At 33.6% G+C, this 21,348-nt stretch overlaps 1 protein-coding gene across 20 annotated transcripts in view; it reads right to left on the bottom strand.

The window, feature by feature from the left end:
* Positions 1–21,348, bottom strand: part of LOC111053579 (PDZ and LIM domain protein Zasp-like) — an 89,856-nt gene that overhangs the window by 56,421 nt on the left and 12,087 nt on the right. For 13 of the 20 annotated variants that reach the window (XR_005572455.1, XR_005572456.1, XM_039437542.1 and 10 more), the window contains exon 2: positions 13,425–13,560. The exons of the other annotated variants lie outside the window; for them this stretch is intronic. Coding sequence is in view for 11 of the 13 variants with exons in the window: in XM_039437542.1 (XP_039293476.1) it covers positions 13,425–13,544 (120 nt within the window). In the remaining 2 variants the exon portion in view is untranslated. The remainder of the gene's footprint in view (positions 1–13,424; positions 13,561–21,348) is intronic. 20 annotated transcript variants of the gene reach the window in all.

The raw sequence follows: 21,348 nt of genomic DNA, 5'->3' as shown, positions 1-21,348 counted from the left end.
TTAGCTGTATAAGGAAGAATGTGAATGATACTCTTATAAATGAATTCATGTTTATTCTCTCTCTCATGTCTATCTCCAATTCGTCACCTTCTTTCTCTCTTCAAACCATTCTCATCCTAGTCCTACGTACCATGATATTTCTACTATTCCTTCTCTTTTCCATTTTCTCTTTAACTCTGTTTAAATTCATGTGACACCTGTCACCTAGAACCTAGAACATCCTAGAACCTACTAACATACATTTGTTGGTATATTTGTTTCTGGCGCAATAAACAAAGAGCAGACAGTGAACATAGAATGAGAATGAGAATAAGGAGAGAGGAGTGAGAGAAACTTCAGGATAAAAGATATTTAGTACAGCCAGTTGTATCCCTTCGCCACCTTCTTTATTTTTCTCTCACTCTGGTGTTCTGTCGTATCCTATCTCTTTTTCAAATGTTCTCATTATATTCCTTGTCATTTCTTTCCTATTTTTGATTCTTTTTTCATTTCACGTTCCTTTTACGTTCTTCTCCTTTACAACCAACGTTTTCACTATCTCTACATCTAATTTTTTATTATTCCTTTTCATATTTTTTCAATAATAAATTATTCCTCCAACTTTATGTAATCTTTTCCACATTCTCTTTTTATTCTCTTCATTCTTTCCCACCCTCATATCATATTCTGTTTCTCATCTCTACTCCCCTATCCTGTTTTTTCCTCTATACCTCTTCTTCTTTTTTTCAATCTATCTTATTGAATCATGACTTCTTTACAACATGTATATTTTTGATCTTCGTTTTTCTTTAAATGTTTTGATTCTTTCTTCTATCCATCTTTTTTCCAATCTATTCACTTTTCCGTCCTCCATGTATCCTACTCCCTTGTTTCATTGGTAACTCTTCCTTCATTCTCTTTTTCTAATCTCTTCTCAATTCTCCATCTCCAATTCTCAATTCTTTATTGTAACATACATAAATAATAATGAACTCTAATCTAATCTTCTTCTTCTTCTTCTTCTTCTTCTTCTTCTCCTCCTCCTTCTTCTTCTTCTTCTTCTTCTTCTTCTTCTTCTTCTTCTTCTTCTTCTTCTTCTTCTTCTCCTTCTTCTCCCCTCCCTTCTATTTGTTTATTGATCTACATTCTTTCGATCCAACTTTCATCTAACTCTACTGTTATTTCTTCTTGTATTGTATATTTATATGTTTTTTATATTATTTTTCTAACTCTATTAATCTTTTCAAAGTCCATTCCACGTCTACTTCTCTTTATTCTTTATACGCTTATTCTTTATTCATCATTCTTTTTTGTTCTCAAATCATATTCTGTTTCTAATCTTCACCTCCGAACCTCCCTGTCCTGTTATTTTCCCCTCTATTTCGTTACCTCCTCCATCGCTCTTATTCTTCTATATTTTTTAATGAATCTACTCTCATCAATGTTTTTTCAATACATATTTTATTGGTTTTCATTTTTTCTAAATGTCTTGTTTCTCCCTTCCATCTCTCTATATTCTTCTATAATTTTCGGCTTTTCCCTCCTTCACATACTTTCGTGTTTCATTGGAAATCATGGGATACGAAATCAAATATTTCATTAGAGAGCTCATCGTCTTTCTTCATTCTCTTTTCCAAATATTTTCTCAATTCTCTCCATACTCCTTCTCCATATTCATCTTGTTTTCTCCTCATTCTTTCTTTGTCTCCCTCAATATTCCCCTTCCCCAGTAAAAAAAACTTTGAACGGTAGCCAAAATATTTCAAAATAAAAACTAGACACACTCAAAGCAAAGTTAAAAATCGAGAATTAGTTACACTTTTTTCGAAACCAGTGTGTCTCCTGGGACAATACGTGTGCTCTAATCGCAGGTCTAGGATGAATCTGTATCTTCTTTTTCGGATATTTTTGTAGGACATCTATTTGAGGGTCGGAATTGGAGCATGAAGCTGAGGAATTGTGAAGATCAATCACTTTTCTCAGCCCGCTGAATGCACAAGATAAGTCGAGAGCTCAGGCGGAGTTCAGGAGAGTTATTCATCTAATAAATGTTGCATCAGGTCCGATCCTAGCCAAGATTTTAATAGTGTTTTGCAACCTACCAGAGCTTATTACGCAGGAGTTCACACTAGTAAAAGTTTTATAACCTGTATAATATTCTATAGCTACCCTAACGTTTCTATTTTAATTTCTTGCCACGGCTGCACAAGAACCTGTAGAATTTTGATCGTGATTAAATGCGAAGAAAACCAATCAGAGAAGCTTTCTCTTCAAAAACCTCTCCTGTGATTGGTTCTTGTGATATTTAATTGTAAATAAAAATTTACAAGCTTTGGTGCAACCGAGCTTGAAGCTTATAATAGTTCTGAAGCTATTATAATAGTTCTGTAGTTCTGTTATACGAGTTCACTTTTATTATAGGCTCAAATCATTTGACAGTCCATATTCTATGTAATTTAATGCATAGTAATGATATATTTCATACAGTAAATTACACTAGTATACCTTGGTTATAATCAAATCACAAGATTGGAATGCCGTCATCGAAATCTCAAAATTGAGATACTATAGTAGAAGAAATTGGAGAAGATACTGAACTATAGTAGAAGAAAATGGAGAAGATACTGAATTATAGTGGAAGAAATTGGAGAAGATACTGAATTATAGTAGAATAAATTGGAGAAGATTGTAAATTATAGTAGAAGAGATTGGAGAAGATACTGAATTATAGTAGAAGAGATAATTGGAGAAGATAAAGAATAAAGAATAAAGAATATTTTATTTGCCAATGTACAATACAAATAATGAGATGAAATACATTTTTACACATACTTGGCACAGCCATCAAAGTAAACTTGAGCGATGGCTGTGAGTTCATACAGGAAATTAAATTATATAAATAAAGAAATTAAAAGTAACAAAAATCCAATAGGTAGTACAGTGACAAAAAAAAAGAAACCTCATTCAACACATAACCAAAATGGAGCTGGTAACGAAATTATGAAACTATTAGAATTTAGGTAGTCTATAAAAAATATACTTAATTATAGTAGAATATACTGAATGAAGAAATTGGATTTGAATCAGACTACTCGGCTTTATAGATTCACCTAAAATATTATAGTTTCCTCATATAAACACAAGTCGATGAAATTCATACAATTTACAATTTGGGCTTCTCACAATCCAAGAGATATCATATAGATCTCGATTGTATCATTAGATATCTGGGTGTTGCTCTACTGTTCCTCTATTTAATTTTGAACAATATGTTGTAACTTAGAGTTAGTATTAAGTGTGAAAGCAGAATATTCAATATGTGTCAGCCAACACATTACACATATTTGCAAATTTTGAGCGAAAATCCCCTTAAAAATGGATACATTTATTTATTTTGATAGATTGTCAATTTACTTGTTCCCTGGAATTTTTCATAATTAATAATTGACGGTGGATTCAATCTTTCACAGCCGTAGACAAGTCGCTCCAAAAACGCGTCTATTTTTCACTTCCACGGTGGCCGGGTGTGAGCGTGCGTGCGTGTGTCTAGGCCTACATGCGTGTTGTCAGGTGGTGTTAGTGCGTCTCTGTTTAATTGTGTCATCAACCTAAATACCGACTCGAAATTTGGCTGCTTACGTCTAGAGAAGGCCGGCTAGTTGAGACTCAACACCTCTAAAAAGAGCTCATTACTAGCTTATTATGAACTATAACTAACTTAGTCAAAATATTGTTCTTGATGTTTTTGAATAGGTATTGATGGTTACATATTGATGGAATCTCCTCATAATTGTAAAAGCCTTTTTTTTGTTATCTGGATAAATCCAGTTTTATCAATGTAACTTGCAGGACTGTAGTTTCAGTTTTTGTGTTGGTTTCAATATGATTAAAAAAACAGATTTGACTCCAAAAAAGGGAAGCACCCCTGCATTCAAAGTTTCATTGTGCATTCAGTTGTTTTGTATTCTATTCCACAACAGTATTCATAGTAATTATGTTCCAAAATTCAAGCCAATTTTTTGTTAACTCAAGCCGATTGCTGTCGACAACTGTCTATTATACTATTTATGTTTTGTTGAGGTGAGAGTGTAAGTAAAATCAGCACAGATCAGCACAGAGACTACCAGCGTCACATAGCTCCACCACAGTATACATACAGTATGGAAACTTGGCTAGTACCCTGCCGCAAAAATCCGCCATCTTGTTAGGAAGCGCCACATTGTAATAGTATTGATGGTAGGTTCGGATCACTTTAATGATATGGATCTCGTTCACTGCTACGAGTCAATCAGAAGACCAGGATTGGAACTTCTCAAGGTCACGTGACGTGTCTAGTATTTGCGACATGTAAAAAGCATTGGTTAGATAGGCGTTTTATTGACAGTTTCCATTCTATACCTATTCTGTGGCTCCACGAAGCACAACGACTAGGACTATCAGCTTGAGTTGACATTATTTATTTTATTTATTATTTATTCATTTATATTTTTTTCATAGAAGCACTGATTGAGAGAGAAAAACTAAGGATACTCCTTTTACTATTTCTTTCCCAAATTTAGATAACATTGCAGATTAGAACATAAACACTCTGTATCATGGGACATCTTTAGCTATCTTTCATCTATGGTACCACCCAACCGAAGCTTATCATCAAGATAAAAGTCCGGTTGCACAGCAGGCGCTTAAATTTTAACCGTGATTAATTCCAAGAGAACCAATCAGAGAAGCCGTCTTTTCAAAGACGCCTTCTCTGATTGGTTCTCATGATAATAATCACGGTTAAAATTTAACCGGCTGTTGTGCAACCGGCACTTAGATTGATATTTCAACTTGGCCAAATGCTATTGCTAAGTGATATTCCCACATATTTCCAAAATAATATTGAATGTTATCAGAAGTTGATCTTCAATGATACACAATAGTATTTCTGTGATGTGTGGCTCATTATCAGCATTATTATTTCCTGATTTCTACGTAATCCCACGACTCAAGTGATCAAATTGGTAACCGCAGTGCTGTGAACAGGTCTGTGACCACACATGTAGAGGTGTGAGATGTTTGTACGTGTTGTGAATCGGCCTGGGAACTGCGCCAACTTCAGTTGGGTATCGAATCAAAGTGGTGACACACTGATAGCTTCATTCAAACTCAATCAAGTTCACTTACTCCTTTTTTATCTCTCCTTTTTTCTTGTCTCTTCTTCTTCTCTAAGCGCTACAGTCCTGGGTGGACCTTGGCTTTCTCAATTATTTGCCTCCATTCACCTCGCACCACTGCTTTTCGTCTCCAGCCTCTCACTGACATCGACGTCAGATCGTTCTCAACATCTTCCAGCCATCGTCTCCTCGGTCTACCTCTCTTCCTTGTGCCCAGCATCCTGCCTTCAAGCATAAGTTTCTGTATTCTATTGTCGCTCATTCTGTATACATGTCCAAGCCAGCTGATTCTCTTGGACAAGACATTCTTGTTTCTTCACTAATTCAATTATTTTATTCTCCATCTCTTATCTATTATCTCATCTATTATCCTTATGGTTCATGACTTCTATCATATAGAGATGTTCTTCGTGAATCAGGATCTCCTTCTTCGAAACACAATATACGTTATCAAGTATCCTTTAATTTTATCATGAGTATCATAACACAACTATGATAGTTTCAACTCTTCAAGAGCTACTCCATAACTTTATTTGTGTTTCAATAATTTCAATAGAACCAAAAAGGAAAGTGAGTACCGTATCTTCTTCCTTGTATGATACGGCTGTTCGTCGTGTTACGAGTGATGCTTCAATATATATTTTGTATGCTGTCATTGTTCATTCACCATTGCCACGAGAATGGTGGATTTTCATGATTAAGATACATTTGGAATCAACTCAACAAAGATAATACGAAATGTCACTTTATAAAAACATCACAAACACAAAACTATATCATCTCAACTCAACACAATTTATCTTAATAAGATCTTCAACAAACTCAATCAACACCTATTCAATAACTATTAGTTATACTGAATCGTGAATATTTTATGAAGTGCGATATTATTTTCTTTTGTTTTTTTTTTGTATGTTAATTGTAATGTTATACTATCATATGTCATTAAGGCTCGTACTGGAGTTTGTCTGCAAGCCTTTCTATGTTCTCTTGGAATAAATAAATAAATCAACAACAGAATACAACAAACGTTACTCAACTCAACCAACATCTACTCCGCTCAATGCAACTGATGCATCACAAATTGATTATAAATCTAAATTTGACTTGTCAAAATTTGTAATGTGTCGATTACAATATCATTGAAGGCATTTCTAATTCCCTTTTCAGAAAGTTGATCAAAAAATTTATCTATAATTTTATATAGGAATAGTTCTCGGCAAATTGGGAAGTGATCTGCAATCTGTAGTTTTCTTAGTGGCCGAGCCCTAAAAATATATAGGCAATATTTTTCGATTAACTTTCTGAAATGGGAATCAAACAAGTTAATATTAGTAAATTTAAGTGAATTTACTACTTTTGGCTAAAAGTAACCCCAGTGCACTCCTAACTCTGAAACCTAACACGGCCATGATAAAAAAACATTAGATGTTTTGTCGTTTAGAATTTTAACATGAGTATAATTTTTGTGGATTTAACTGGAATTTTTAATATTTTTTTGTGATTGTGAAGGAAGATTTTTGTTTGGATTTGTATGTTTAAATTAATTAATCTGTTAAATTCAAAATTATTGTAGTACATACATTTTTTGGATTCAAAATAGTATGTGAATTAAGTTATCATTTACATAACCTCTAGACTGTGTATTCCAAATTAAGGTTTAAAGCAGTTTTGGGTGAATCCCTGTTGTTTTTACCTGTATTGTATCTATTGTCTATGAATAAATAAATGATTGGTTGAAATTGTCATCTCCCACAAAATGAAGGCGCTTATGACGATAATAAGTCATCGACCAATGGGAGTGAAGGGGAGTGTTCCACACAGAACTAGTCGCTTCTGATTGGCTGTTCAAGTTCATAATTCAACTTAGTAATTTGTTTCACCGTTAGATCGCAGTGGTCGTCTTGAAAGTGATACTATTCCATCCATGAGGTTTTTGAGAATATTTTACTGGTTCAATTTTCTCAGATTGTCTCATGTTGTCAAAATGGAGCAATTTGAGAGGATTTTTTCTATGTTTTAAGATTGCTCATTGAGATATGAGCGCCCAAGCCATTTCACAGTGTTGATGGCAGATGAATTTCAGAAACTTTGAGGATACATTCTTCAAGGTATTGTTTATCAAACGACGCTGCGAGATATTCATTTTGTCTCCTTTCTTCATTCATTTGATATTCTTGTCCTTTTCATGTGTACGTTTCTTTCCACCTTACCCAACTCATCCCATCCACTGTCGGGTTTCCTTCCCACACTTATAATTCAAATTAAATCTATCTCAATTTCATTATATTCCTCCTTCACGGTTCCTCCTTTTCATTTCGATTCTCATTTTTTGATCTTCTTACCCCTTCATCAGTCGATCTTCATCAAATTATGGTTCTCTTTTATGTATTTTCCTCTTTTCCTTTCTCCTTTTTCATTTATTCCTTCACCAATTTATCTGTGGGTTCATATTCATCAATCAGCTATCTACTCTAATTTTCTTTTTTATACATTTCTTCACGTTTTTCCATGTTTTCTTCCCACTCTTTTCCTTCTCCTTCTTTGCTCTACTTTCCTCCTTCTCTATGAATCTAGTCTGGTCTGCAGAGCTACTTGACACTCGGGAATCTAGCGAGCTGATTCATGGCTCTTGGAGAGCATCCAACTCCACTAGGCCTATTTCTCTTCTCTCTCTTACTCTTCCTCACTCCATCCCACTCACTCTTTCTCTCCCCACACTCAAGCACCCTCACTTTCCTCTCAATCTTTTTCTCTCACTCTCTCTCATTCTTTCTCTCACTCCATCTCTCGCCCTCTTTCACTCTCACTCACTCTCTCTCTCTCGTTCACTAGATTGGCCAGGCCTATTAGCTCTCTATAAGCAAGCTAGCCCATCTTACTTGAAATGGGGAAATAGCCAACGTGTCAGATGGCTTACTTCACTTCAACTGTGTCTGTCTGGTTGCATGCTCTGCTCACATTCTGATGATAGGCCCACCAGCAACTAACAAAATAACTCAACTTTTCTTCCTGAAGAAAGGAAACTCATAGTTTGCTTGCATGCCATTTGTGTAGTTTGTTGCATCAACTTGTTGTATTTTACTACAGAGTATCATTGAGTGAGTGCAGAGCACCACACAGTATATCACACAGGGCGTGAAAAGAAGCATTGAAATTTGAAATTATTTTTCGATTACATGAATGTGTAATAATTCCATCATAATAGGGATAGGAAAGGAGTGGGGAAATGAAGAGTGGGAGAATAAAAATTGGAAACTTCAAAAATATTTATCAAATTGAAGTTGTCGAAGAAGAAGAGAAGTGGGCCTACAATTATTGATCTAAAAAAAATCTAGTGTGGCGCACTCACACAACTTTCCTTGCCGTTATGAAAATTGATCAACTGACGCTAGTGTTCCCGCGCATATCAAATCTACTATTCTAAGATCTGAGACAGCTGGTGACAGGACAATAACGCTGGAGACACACGAGGTCTGCTCTCTCTTCATAGTGAATGATTTAATAGAATCAACAGTTTGCAATTGAATAGTTACATTTTCTCAAATTTCAAGCTTATTTTCAATTTCAGGTGAAAATGTTAATCGACATTAATTGAAGAGATTTTCAAGCTCAATCTTTCCCACTCAAAATTCTTCGTTTAAATTAAATCCGAGACCTGATAATTGGAAATCTAAAATCAAACTTTGCATAGATGGGGCGGAGCTCCTGAAATTTTTACAGATATGGGACTTGTGGCAGTTGATAGAGCTTATCAATGAATATATTAAGTATAAATTTGATCAAAATCGTTGAAGCCGTTTTTGAGAAAATCGCGAAAGAGCTTATCAATGAATATATTAAGTATAAATTTGATCAAAATCGTTGAAGATATCAAAATCAAGAAATAAGAGATCAAATCTTCAAATTCCAAGAAACTAAGGAAATGAGAAGACAGATAGAAAGTAGATAATTTATAAAAATATGTAAGCTGAAAAGTGACGGTTAGTGGGTGTTCGCGTGGGTAGTAGGCTAAGAATGTGCAAGAGCACAAAGAGTTTTGATAAATAGCGGAGATAAGATGAAAAACAGAAGCTGAAGGAAGCGTTGATCAGTGGGCTTAGATTGTATTTTGGTCGCCGCGGCGCAACATTTCATGAAAGAGTTCAATATCCTTCCGCTATTCGAAATCTTGTAAACGCATCTTTTATGAGTTGAGAATGACTGACGTTTCTAGCAACTCTGTGGATCTGTGTTACGGTATGATATGAAGCATTGACGGATTGGTAACCTACATTCATCATCTTATTAGAAGAACAGGAGGGTAAAGTTCTTGGTTATATGAAATTGAGTATTCCATATTTTCGTACCATATTCCTTATTGGTATTGTCCTGGTAATATGAAATTGAGTATTCCATATTTATTGGTATTGTCCTGGTAATATGAAATTGAAAGAGTATTCCATATTTTCGTTCACGTATGAATAACATTCATGTTTCGTTTACATCACATTATTATGAATAGAAGACTTTCAAATCTAGAATTGTTAGTGAAAGCATAGGTTATATTTTTCTTATATTGCATGAACATTTTGTGTGATGAATACAACTTATCCAAACATTAATTTGACATCTATTATTATTTGACCATATTGGTGATATCCTGGTAATATGAAATTGAGTATTCCATATTTTATTGGTATTGTCCTGGTAATATGAAATTGAGTATTCCATAGTCTATTTTCGTACTATATTCCTTATTGGTATTGTCCTGGTAATATGAAATTGAGTAGCCAATTCAATATTTTCGTACTATATTCATTATTGATATTGTCCTGGAATATGAAATTGAAAGAGTATTCCATATTTTTGTTCACGTTTGAATAAATTTGTTCAACTTATCTAAACATTAATTTGACATCTATTATTTCAGAAAAAAACTTCATCATAAGTTGTTATTCCAATCCAATAACATTCTTGTTTCGTTTACATCACATTATTATGAATAGAAAACACATTACATCACATTATTATATTTTTCTTATATTGCATGAACATTTCGTGTGATGAATTCAACTCATCTGAACATTGAATTGACATCTAGTCTCTTAGGAAATAATGTCATTATAAGTTGGTAATCCACTCCAGAAAATTTGGAAGTAATATTTGCTTGTATTGAGCAATCTCACGAGCTAGATAGAGTTTCCATTATAGAATAATTAGTTCAACTAATGTCATTAGAGCATAATATATAATTATATCATAACTAGTGGGCCTATTGTGCGTTTTTCGGTCTAATTCAGGGTCCATTTGAAGAGATAAATGGTACTAGAATCAATTTGTAGTTTAAAATGTCTAGTGCATGAAAAATTCGCACAATTGACAAAATTTTTAGTGCAGGAAAAATACGCATGATTGGTGAATTGTTTATAGTAAAAAAAGGAAAATACGCACGATTGGGAATGGTAGCGACATATATTACTTCGGAAACTATGAGTTTGTTGCAGTGAATATTGTCGGAAATTATAGCAACTGTATTCAGTAAATCAGTGAAATTTCAATAGAATTACTTGGAGTAGGCTTACCACGATTAATAAAATTCTTAGTACTAGAGAAATACGCACAATAATTGAAAATGGTAGCGAGAGATATACTAATGTCGAAAACGACAACTTTGTTGTAGTGAATACTTCCAGAAATTATAGTAACAGTATTCAGTAAATCAGTGAAATTGCAATACAAGTGCTTGAAACAGTGGCACACAATAACGTGGCAGTATTTAGTAAGGCAGTAAAATACAGAAGTACTACAAATAGAGCCAGACTTTTGAGGTTTAGGCCTTGTTTCGTCTGGCATGATTTAAGTGTTTTACGCAGCAGACACTTCGCAAGCAGTGATTGGCAGCCATTCATTATTCCAGTGCAGTATTATTTTAGTCTTAAACAGTGTTTATTTAGGACAGGAAAACAAGTGCATGGATATGGAAACTGGGGCATATGGCTACTGAGTCAAAAATATTCCATCTTATCCAACAGTAGGCCTATTCATGGTGATATATAGTGAGGTCCACGTTATAATGACAGTATTTGATCAAATTTGGTTTTGCCATCCTTGTCTATCATTCGACAAAGCCGGTGGTATTATCCTTTTCTAGGTACGCAGCGATGCCAATTATGTTTTTGACAGTGTAGAAATATAATTAATAATTGAAGAGAATCGGCATCGCTATTCTTCTATCTTTATCCACTGCCATTATAACGTGGACCTCACTATAGATGACGTTATTTCATATTTATGCAGAATTGTTTCAACCTGGTACGAAGAATCATCTTGATGCACAATAGGAAATTAGAATATAATTATCTTGAAATACGTTTGAAATGAGTCTTCCAAACACATTCTCAAAAGCTAGCGTACTTCATCTTTGTCCCCGCGCACAGGCATGGCCCATGCGGGGACCGACCGCCTATTTAACAGCTATTAGTTATTAACAGCAATAATAGTTATTAATGCTTATTAATTTAACAGTCATAGTTTATAATCATGATCATTTATTTTTTAGAAGTATTTTATAAACATTATACTATCAACATAACCTACTAGGTTCATAGTCGGTCATGTTAAAATGCCTTGAATATTTTAAGTTTTATTGCTGTTTATAACATGTATTGCGTTTTTGTTTTGTTTTTTGAGGAATAAACAGTTTGATTCGATTTTATTGGAAAATTGCCATTTCAGAATTTTTTTCTAATACATCCTGAGAAATGAATCTTCTTTCTAGAGTATCTCCTGGTCAATAGCTTGCTTCAAATCACCTTAGCACTTCGGCTTTCTACTGTCAATTTTTGTTACTCATATCATAATTCAATTGAACTAGATAATAGCGTTCTTGAAGTTTCAAAGCAGATAACTTATGAATTTTTCTTGTTGCAGGCTCATTATTCTTCTCAATAATACCTAACGATGGAACAACGCGTAACAGCAAACATCAGCTATACACTCGTGAGTAAATATTTCACTTTTCACTTGTCAATAGGCCTACAGTCAGGCCTATATCGATTAAGGTTAGGATGATTTTCCGATTTCGTATAATATATTTTGATCGATCAAACAAAATGTTAATGCGGTACTTCGTTAATTGGCTTCGATCAAAGTGTAATATGAAATGCATGATAGAACAGCTCACGCTTTTTTCTATAGACTTCTAGTTCTGATGCAAGTATACATGAAGTAAGATAAGAGAATGTTTGCCTACTCAAAATCGGGTAGAATTTCGAATCAAATCAGTAAAATTGTATGAAAGTTTTTGGAACAAAGTCCCTGAAATCAATAGTCAATCCAGACAATAACGTCGCAGTTTCCCACTGAAGATTACAATTTTTTTCTTAAAACCTTGATTATCTCAAAGGCGTTTTGTACATCCTATTCCTATGAACACTTTAGGTGAACTTTCACTATATACTATAATTATGCAGGCCTAATATCGACAATAGGATATTGGGTATTACCAAATAAATAGATAATGTAATAGAATGATGTAATTGGATATTACAATATAAATAGGTTATTGTCAATAAGACAACACTAAACATCCATCCAGCTACATTGAGCATATAGCTTAAGTTTCTCATTATAAAAAGTTTATCTAGAAGAAAATGTTGTGATTTAGTATAAAAACAAATAATAAAACTTTTTGTGACCTTCCGTCGATATTATGCTGGATTTTCAAAAGCCAGGTTAATTAATGTGACAACATAACTAAAATGTGAAAAAAAATCACTTGTAGCAGTGACATCACACAGTAATAACAAATAAAATCGAAGCGTATTTTAATCTAATGCTCCACTGGAATTTATAAATACGAAATTGTTAGTCAAAATGGTTCAAATGAGCATCACACTGTCGACTCAAAACAAAACTATATCTAGACCCGGTTGTACAAAAGTTGTAAAATTTTTATCATAATAAGATGCTTCAACCACTTTTTTTGTTAAAGTAACCTTTCTTGAGAAGATGACGTTTCTGATTGGTTCTCGTGACATTCCTCGATCAATATAGGGACTTGAATAAATAGAGGGGGGATAAATAAATACTCAAAGATCGGTAAGATCACGGTTAAAATTCAACATGTTTTTGTGCAACCGAGCTGTATTTTGGTTACAATTCTAAGCTAAATTTGATCTCCTCACATGAAAAATTGTGATGGCAATATTAAATATTCTGAAGTAAAAAATGTTAAAAATCAACATCAATTTACAAATTTATACCTAGGAAATGGTGACGATCGATGAAAATGTTGAGAATAATTACCCTTGTGACGAGCAGAGGCGCACCCAGGTCACATCCCCCGGTGAGACGAAGTCCCCACGGCTGGGACAAGCCATCCCTCTGCAGATTTACTGTGAAGGTTTTCGAAACCAGCTCTGCCATAGCAGGGCACTCTCACCTGAATAATATTCGACGCCATTTTGTAACTCATAGTAACGTAGAAAGTTACTACCAGTTACCCTCTTGTCTGTGCTAACCCACTCTCCTGGCGAATATTGGGAAATTTGGGCCAGAATGCGAAAATCTTCATGGATATTGTTTGTTTCTGTTATCAGTTACGAAAGATAAGATTATTAAAATAAGAACTTATGAAGTGATAAACATAACCTATTTTCGGACTTATCAGTTACGAAAGATAAAATATATTAGTGATTAAAATAAAAACTTATGAAGTGATAAACATAACCTATTTTTGGACAATTTCTATCCAAATTTGGGAAAGGAACAGTTTTGGGCTTCAAGCCTGTTGTTCCTTTGCCAATCATTCATAGTTAAGAATGATATTGTATTCATCAATGTATAAATAAATAAAATTCTAGTTACTCAAGGAAAGAACTTTCAGAGAGTTGGGCTCTTATAAGTATAGATTATATTCTTTTCTGTCATAAGGCATAAGTGAAGAAAACTCTTGCTAACTCTAGGAAGTTTCTTATCAGTTTCAACTCACGAAAAACACAAAACTGCTCACTGTCATCTTGAGCAAAGCAAGAGCATGTCTTAACAAGTGGTATACAACTAAAAGTGAAGCTAACTGTGATGAAACTAATCCAAAATTTTAGTGAGAGTAATTCTTGGTGAGTGTCTTGATTATCAATAAAGGCATAACACTATCTCTTTTCTAAACCCTTTTGAAGTTTTCAAAGCATAATATTTAAAATACGAATATATCTAAATTTTGTCCATACATAGAGTACCTTACCACATGCGCCCAGTAGTGGAAGAGCATATGCCGAAATGCTGAATAAAGGTATAATTGTACCGTCAAACAGTCCTTGGAGTGCACTGATTGCATGTATATGTATTAAGCATACAAAATTTAAGTGAAAACGTTTACTTGTAAGATTTCCCTCTTTGAATATTGGACTGGAAAATCAATATGAAGTTTTCCATTGAAGACTTCAGCAAATCAAGAACAAACATGAAGAAGAAGGAATATCATTGGAAACGAATAAGGTAATATTATCGTCCATTATTCTCAAATTATTCACCATCATACATGTAACATAATATCATAAAATCACTTCACTTGTATAGACTACATTATATTGGCATTTAAACTTGAAAATTGCCAAAGTAGGCCGAAACTAGTTTTTGAAATGTTTTAAAGTTTTAAAATGTTTTAAATAGAAAGGGTACTTCATGTTTCCATTTATTATATCACTATGCTGATACCGGTACGTCGGTTTCACTACGGCTCTACTAACACTGAACATTGAAAATAAATCGGTACTAGTTCGCTTGTTTTGAGAAGTCTACAAATGAGTGTGATTTGTAGAATGATCACCTCAAAATCTGTTTCATATAAGGAAAGTTATCAAAGCTTCAGTACGTGGTCTTGTTTTTGATTTCCTTCCTTCTATTATAAGATTGAACGTTTGTGGCTTTTATAACTGATAGCAAGGATAAGCAATAAGCTGCCTCGTGGCTTGAAATTAGAGGTTCGAATTATTGTGATATTACAAGATCATTATTTCAATAGGAATTTGTATACCTTGTGATTACTTCTATTATCAGGAAACTGTAGTTGTACTAAAGGTTTTGATATTCAAATTCAAAGTGTACATTTTAAGGTGCGTACAGATATACGCGCCGCGAACATGAGCAATTCACTTTTAACCAGATGACTATATCTGTATTTTTACAGAAACGGTAAGATACAGATATAAAAAGCTTGGCGTCAGCTGATTAAAAGTGAATTGCTCATGTTCGCGGCGCGTATATCTGTATGCACATATAAGTTACATTCCCTGAAAACTTGCAATGAAATCTTGAAGAATTGAAAATAGACCAATAACCATCCTCGGTTATCCTCAGATAACTTTCATAATTGTATCAAAAGTGCATTGGAACCTTAATATTCATATTAATTCATTTCTGGCTCTAAATTTTTCTTAATAACTCAATATTTTCAAGTTCTGAGAGTTTATTGAATGTAATCACTCTATTATATTCGGTTTTAAATCAAATAAAATTCAAAATTTTTGGCCTATTCATTTATGGACTGAAAAGTGGACTCAAATCAATTCAAGTGGATAGCATAACCTATAATTTTTATTCATTCATAGCTCTACCTTCATTGTATTATCATTCATCCCATCATCATCACCTAGGCTTAAAATACTTCTAGAAAGTCGCCTTTTGTAAAATAATAAATGAATAGAATTGGAAATTTATTTGAAAGTTTGAATATTAATTGCAAAGTTCTATTATCGTTCCTATTTGATTCAAAAATATTTTTAAACCCTAAACAAAGTTCTAGACTTAAGATAGATTTCCAAATGATAGTTTTTCATAGATTCTGACAGCGCTCCAGTTACTAGACTACCTTATGTTGCCCTTGAGATAATTTGGGATTCAGGTTCTTAATGATTGATGCACTCAATACGATAATGGAGTGTTAGATGTGATATGGAATTAATGTGCTTTTAGAATTATGAATGATCACGGGCAGGATAATTAATGAAGACAATGAAATGTAGGCCAACACTTCAACTCCCTAGCCCACTGAATTCATGATTAGCAACTTGAAAACTATTATTGACTATGAATTTTCTACGTTAATTTGAAAATGTTCTACAAGAAATACAAATATAATGCATGGAAACCTATGAAAAACATTGGATATCATAGAATTCCCCAAGATTGTTAATACTATAGTTGTTTCAGTCCAAAATATTTCGAGTTCTAGGGATACATTTCTCCTCCGCAATTTAGAATTCGCGTGGAATTTGAGATTCATTCTCTAGATGTACAATCAACATCAATTTGTCTCTAAGTGAGAAAATTCGATCCCATATATGAAATAATAATTTAGATTGTAGATGGTACAGAATGCAGTTATCTGCAACTTCGATTCAAGTTCATTTCCATCAATTTATCTTCCATTAAAATCTAATGAGTTGCGGATGACACCATCGTGTTTGCTGATAGCCCACAAGCACTGCAACTTATAAACAAAATAGCAAGAGTTAGTGAGGAATATGGATTGGACATGAACATACAAAAGACCAAAATCATGGTTATCAGCAAAAACAAGATTGAAAACATCCAGCTATTCATCAACGATCAGCCAATAGAGAGAGTTAAACACACCACATATCTGGGAACATGCATAAATGAGAACTGGGATACAACTCAAGAAATCAAATCACGAATTGCCAAAGCCACAGCCGCCTTTAACAAAATGAGTAAACTCTTCAGAAGCCATGATCTTACTCTTGAAACAAAGGTGAGACTTCTGAGATGTTACATCTTTTCTGTTTTCTTGTAAGGAGCAGAATCTTGGACACCCAATGAAAACATAGCCAATAGAATAGAAGCCTTTGAAATGCGACTTAATCGAAGAATGCGAAGGATATCATGGACTGAATATGTCAAATGAAGAGGTACTTAGAAGAATTAATAAACAAAGGGAAATTATGAACACTATCAAGATCCGGAAACTGCAATATCTGGGCCACATCATGAGGAACGACTCCAGGTACTTTTTACTCCAGACAATCGTCCAAGGAAAAATCGATGGAAAAAGAGGTCCTGGAAGGAGAAGAATATCTTGGCTGCATAACAATAGGAAGTGGACGGGAAAAACATCAGCTGAACTCTTCCGCATGGCTGTGGACAAAATTAGGCTTGCCATGCTGGTTGCCAACATCCGAAACGGATAGGAATCACAACAAGAAGAAACTCTAATATTAATTTTCGTTTTGGAACTAAAATAATATCGACCAATAAAATACTAGACAATCACAGTTGATAGTTGAGTTTCAATCGATAGGAGAGCAACCAATAAGAAGGCAGGAATCTGAGAAACTAGCCAATTGGAGACGAACCAATAGCGACTCAGATAAGTTGCAGCCAACCAATAGAGAGCCTCAAAGAGGAAACTGAATCTTGACCAATGGGAGTCAACCAATATGAATCCAGGATGTTGAATTACGATCAATAGAAGTCTAATGCATCAATCATCTCGGTTTAAACGGAGATAGATCAGCTGTTGGATTGAACCGGTATATGAAACGCGTATTTTAATGCGACCATGCCTATATGTCATCTTAGATCATCGTTGAACCACAGATCTAGTAGTTAGTCTATGACTTATCGTAGATCTCTAGCTAAGGAGCTGAGATTCTACACATAGGTCAACTTAGAACTTGGGAGAGTATGATAGGGGAATTTCAAGCGCATTTGACATTTTAAATATTGTGGATTAGGTACTTTTTCTCTTACAGTAATAATAATTTATACGAATGCAATGAATCGCAACCAATTCGAATCAATTAACATAAATTATGATTTAGTTATTTATTGTATATCTTCCCACCTTCCTTAGTTGTAAAAACACCAAACCTACAAAATGTAATATTCCAGATTACTGAATGCTATCAATGACCCAAGATTTGATCTAATTGAGATTGATGTCCCAAGTGATTCTTTCAAATCACTCAATCAGTGTAGCTTAAACTCTGATTGTTCAAGCTGTAAGGTTTTGAGATCTTTCTATTTTTTGAGTAACATGATGACAGGGTGCTTGTGATTGTAACTTTCATGAATATTTGCAGCTATTATCAGTGAAAAATTGAAACTTGTTTATACAACCCCACTTTTTTAATGTCACAAAATAGGCATTTATTCATATTTTTTTTATTTTCCACAGTTTTCAGGAACTTCTTGAATTAGTCTACCTCACAACCCATCCACCTGTTGCATTATCCTATTAAGCGAGCAATTTCTGTATTTATATATCTGGTTATTTTTATATCTGGTTATTTATGTTTAACGGATCTCGAAAACGGCTCTAACGATGTTCACGAAATTTGGAACATAGTAGGTTTATGATATAAAGATCCGATTGCACTAGGTCTCATCCTTGGGAAAACTTGCTGAATGACATTAAAAGGATAATTCATCCTTGGCTGAAACAGCTGTGGATAGTAAAAAAGTGAGTATGTGAAAAATCAAAATATAACATCCCCGAAATTCATAAAATGACATATAGCCAGCTGTGAAATATAAACATGATCTCAGTACCATTTTTGAATTATTTTATCACATGTGATAATCATGTTTCAACATTAATGCCATTTTCAAGTGATATGAAGTAAAATGGCATCAATGTTGAAACATGTTGTGATAAAATAATTCAAAAACGGTACTCTACTGAGATTTTTATTTTTCTTTCTATTTATATTAGAAGTAGACCTATACAGAAAAGAGATAAATAAATACGATCATTTTAGAGAATTGTGTTCTGTTTATCAATAAATAAAAATAACGAGCGAAGCTGGGTGCCCCGATACTATTGTTTTGGAGAGAGTAATTTTCAAATTGAAATTTCAATCAACATAGCTTTATCAATAATTGCTTCATAGCACAATGCAGCATAATTTTTATCAATATTCTCTTAGAGGTTGAACCTCCCAAGATCTAGTGGGACGTTTTTACTCATGACAGTTTAATTCTAATCATGACACCACTCTTGTACTGTGTGTTTTTATGCTGCCACGTTGCTATTCACAACTACTGTACTTCTTCTGATCTCGGGATCTCCCGACATTTGATTAGCAATGCTTTCCATTTCAAACACTTATTCAACATGATATTTTTTCAAGTTACACGATTCTAGTAATAATCCAATTCAATAATATTATTGATGAAGTACTACGTTGACAACCAATCTGATTAGCTAAAACTTCTATAAATTTAATCCGTTCAAGTTTCCAACTGTATAAGAAAATGTTCAAGGTTTCAATGATCTTGCTCACCAAATTATCAATGTGTGCTACCTAGTAGCTTATAACACTGCATTGAAGGACCACTGGTTGTGGGCAGTGAGTATAGAATGTAAGTGTAGAATGCATATGTGAGTATAGAATGTATTCTATACAATACATTTTAATATTTTAGAATACATTTAATATTTCCTCCTTCTTCTTATTCTAAAGAATACTTTCTATACTCTCTGGTTTTGGGTTTTATAGGAAGAAGTTTCATCACGTTTATTTCGGATAGTTTTACACAATAATTATTGCGAGACTAGCAAGTACATCTATAAAGACGTTGGCTTCCTAGCTCAAGTTTCCCTGCAGTCGTTTTTAGTTGGATCCTGTCCAAAAATTTGCCTCACGTTACAGTTTACGAAAAATTCTTTCGATTGTGTATGAGATTTCTATTTCGGATATTACATACCACAGTCACTGCCCAACTTAACTATTACCGCTGAGTTTTAATCCTCGGCTTGTTTAAATTCAACTATAATAAATAATAGCGATTTTCAAGCTATCCTCATCTTTCTATTTCCTCCTTCTTCTATCTCATAACTCAAATCCACTCTTTCATTTCATCACGATTCTAAAATCATCGACATCTAACTATCATCTCTATTTCGGGCTCATTTTTATAATGGATATTCCTATAATTTTCTCATGACTTTTCAAAGTTTCCTGATCTTCATCATTTCGTTATAGTTAGCCGACTATAATAATGATAACCCCTGGCTATCATTTAAAAAAAAATATTAAAAGCATGAGCCATCTCGTGGAGCGTCAACTATATATCCTCATTCTACTAATTCACAGGTATATATATTATTCTATACGATGACTATGATATTAAATAGAATATAGTAAATCTTTTATGAATCGTATTCTTCAGAACTGGAACTCTGACGTATAAAATATGACAGAGGTGTCACTACAGTGTAGGCTATGTACTGAAGGTAAAATGTAGATTTTTGTACAGTGTTTATGAATACTGTGAGTTTGATATTATTCCGGATGTGGATAATGTAAAAAATAATAAATGTAAATGATAATGTAAAAGATAATGTAACTAAAATAAATAATGTGAATGTCAAAAATTTTCAAGTACCCTTTATTAGTATCGTGTTTTTATAATCACTAGTCCTGAAATAGAAGAGTGGACCGTGTAATATTGTTCAGTAAGGTTACTGTAAATATGCTATTTTATTTATTATTTTACAAAGGCGACTTTCTAGAAGTATTTTAAACCTAGGTGATGATGATGGGATGAATGATAATACAATTAAGGTAGTGTTATGAATGAATGAAAATTATAGGTTATGCTATCCACTTGAATTGATTTGAGTCCACTTTTCAGTCCAGAAATAAATAAACTAGAAACAACTATACATAAATATGTAACGAAGTATTTCAATATCAGAGAGAATTATAGGAATATGACGAGTATCATAATCTAGGTTCTCTTTAAGAAAGATCCTTGGTTATTCCTACGTATAAGGCGCCATATTTGGCTGAAAGTTTGACTTTGTAAATAGTGAAAATTCTTGAATTGTGATCGGCTACCATTCATCCAACTGTCAATCAATCATTTCTTGTTTCTTTGGCTAGCAGAGCTCAGAGCTTAGAGGCAATAGCACAATGGGAAAAACCCATCCAACATTTTTTGTATCTTAGCCAACATGTTTACTGAAATGAATCACTCGCTGTATACGCAATGAGAGTGTGTCATTGATTTGTTCTAGTGAATTTTGCCAAAATTTAGGATTATAGAAAACTCTTGAGATATTACCAATGTGTGAGAATGGTAATATTATTATTATCCCTTACACCTCTGAGTATTTTTGGTTGTTTTATTAGGAGTAGTACACCCTAATCGGGCTTATGCCTAGTGTTGTCCACTTTTATTCCACATTTGTATATCTTCATTT

Source organism: Nilaparvata lugens, chromosome 11, assembly GCF_014356525.2.
Source record: "Nilaparvata lugens isolate BPH chromosome 11, ASM1435652v1, whole genome shotgun sequence".
Lineage (NCBI taxonomy): Eukaryota > Metazoa > Arthropoda > Insecta > Hemiptera > Delphacidae > Nilaparvata > Nilaparvata lugens.
Note: the sequence above shows the minus strand (reverse complement) of the source record. Positions and strands in the feature narration are given on the sequence as shown.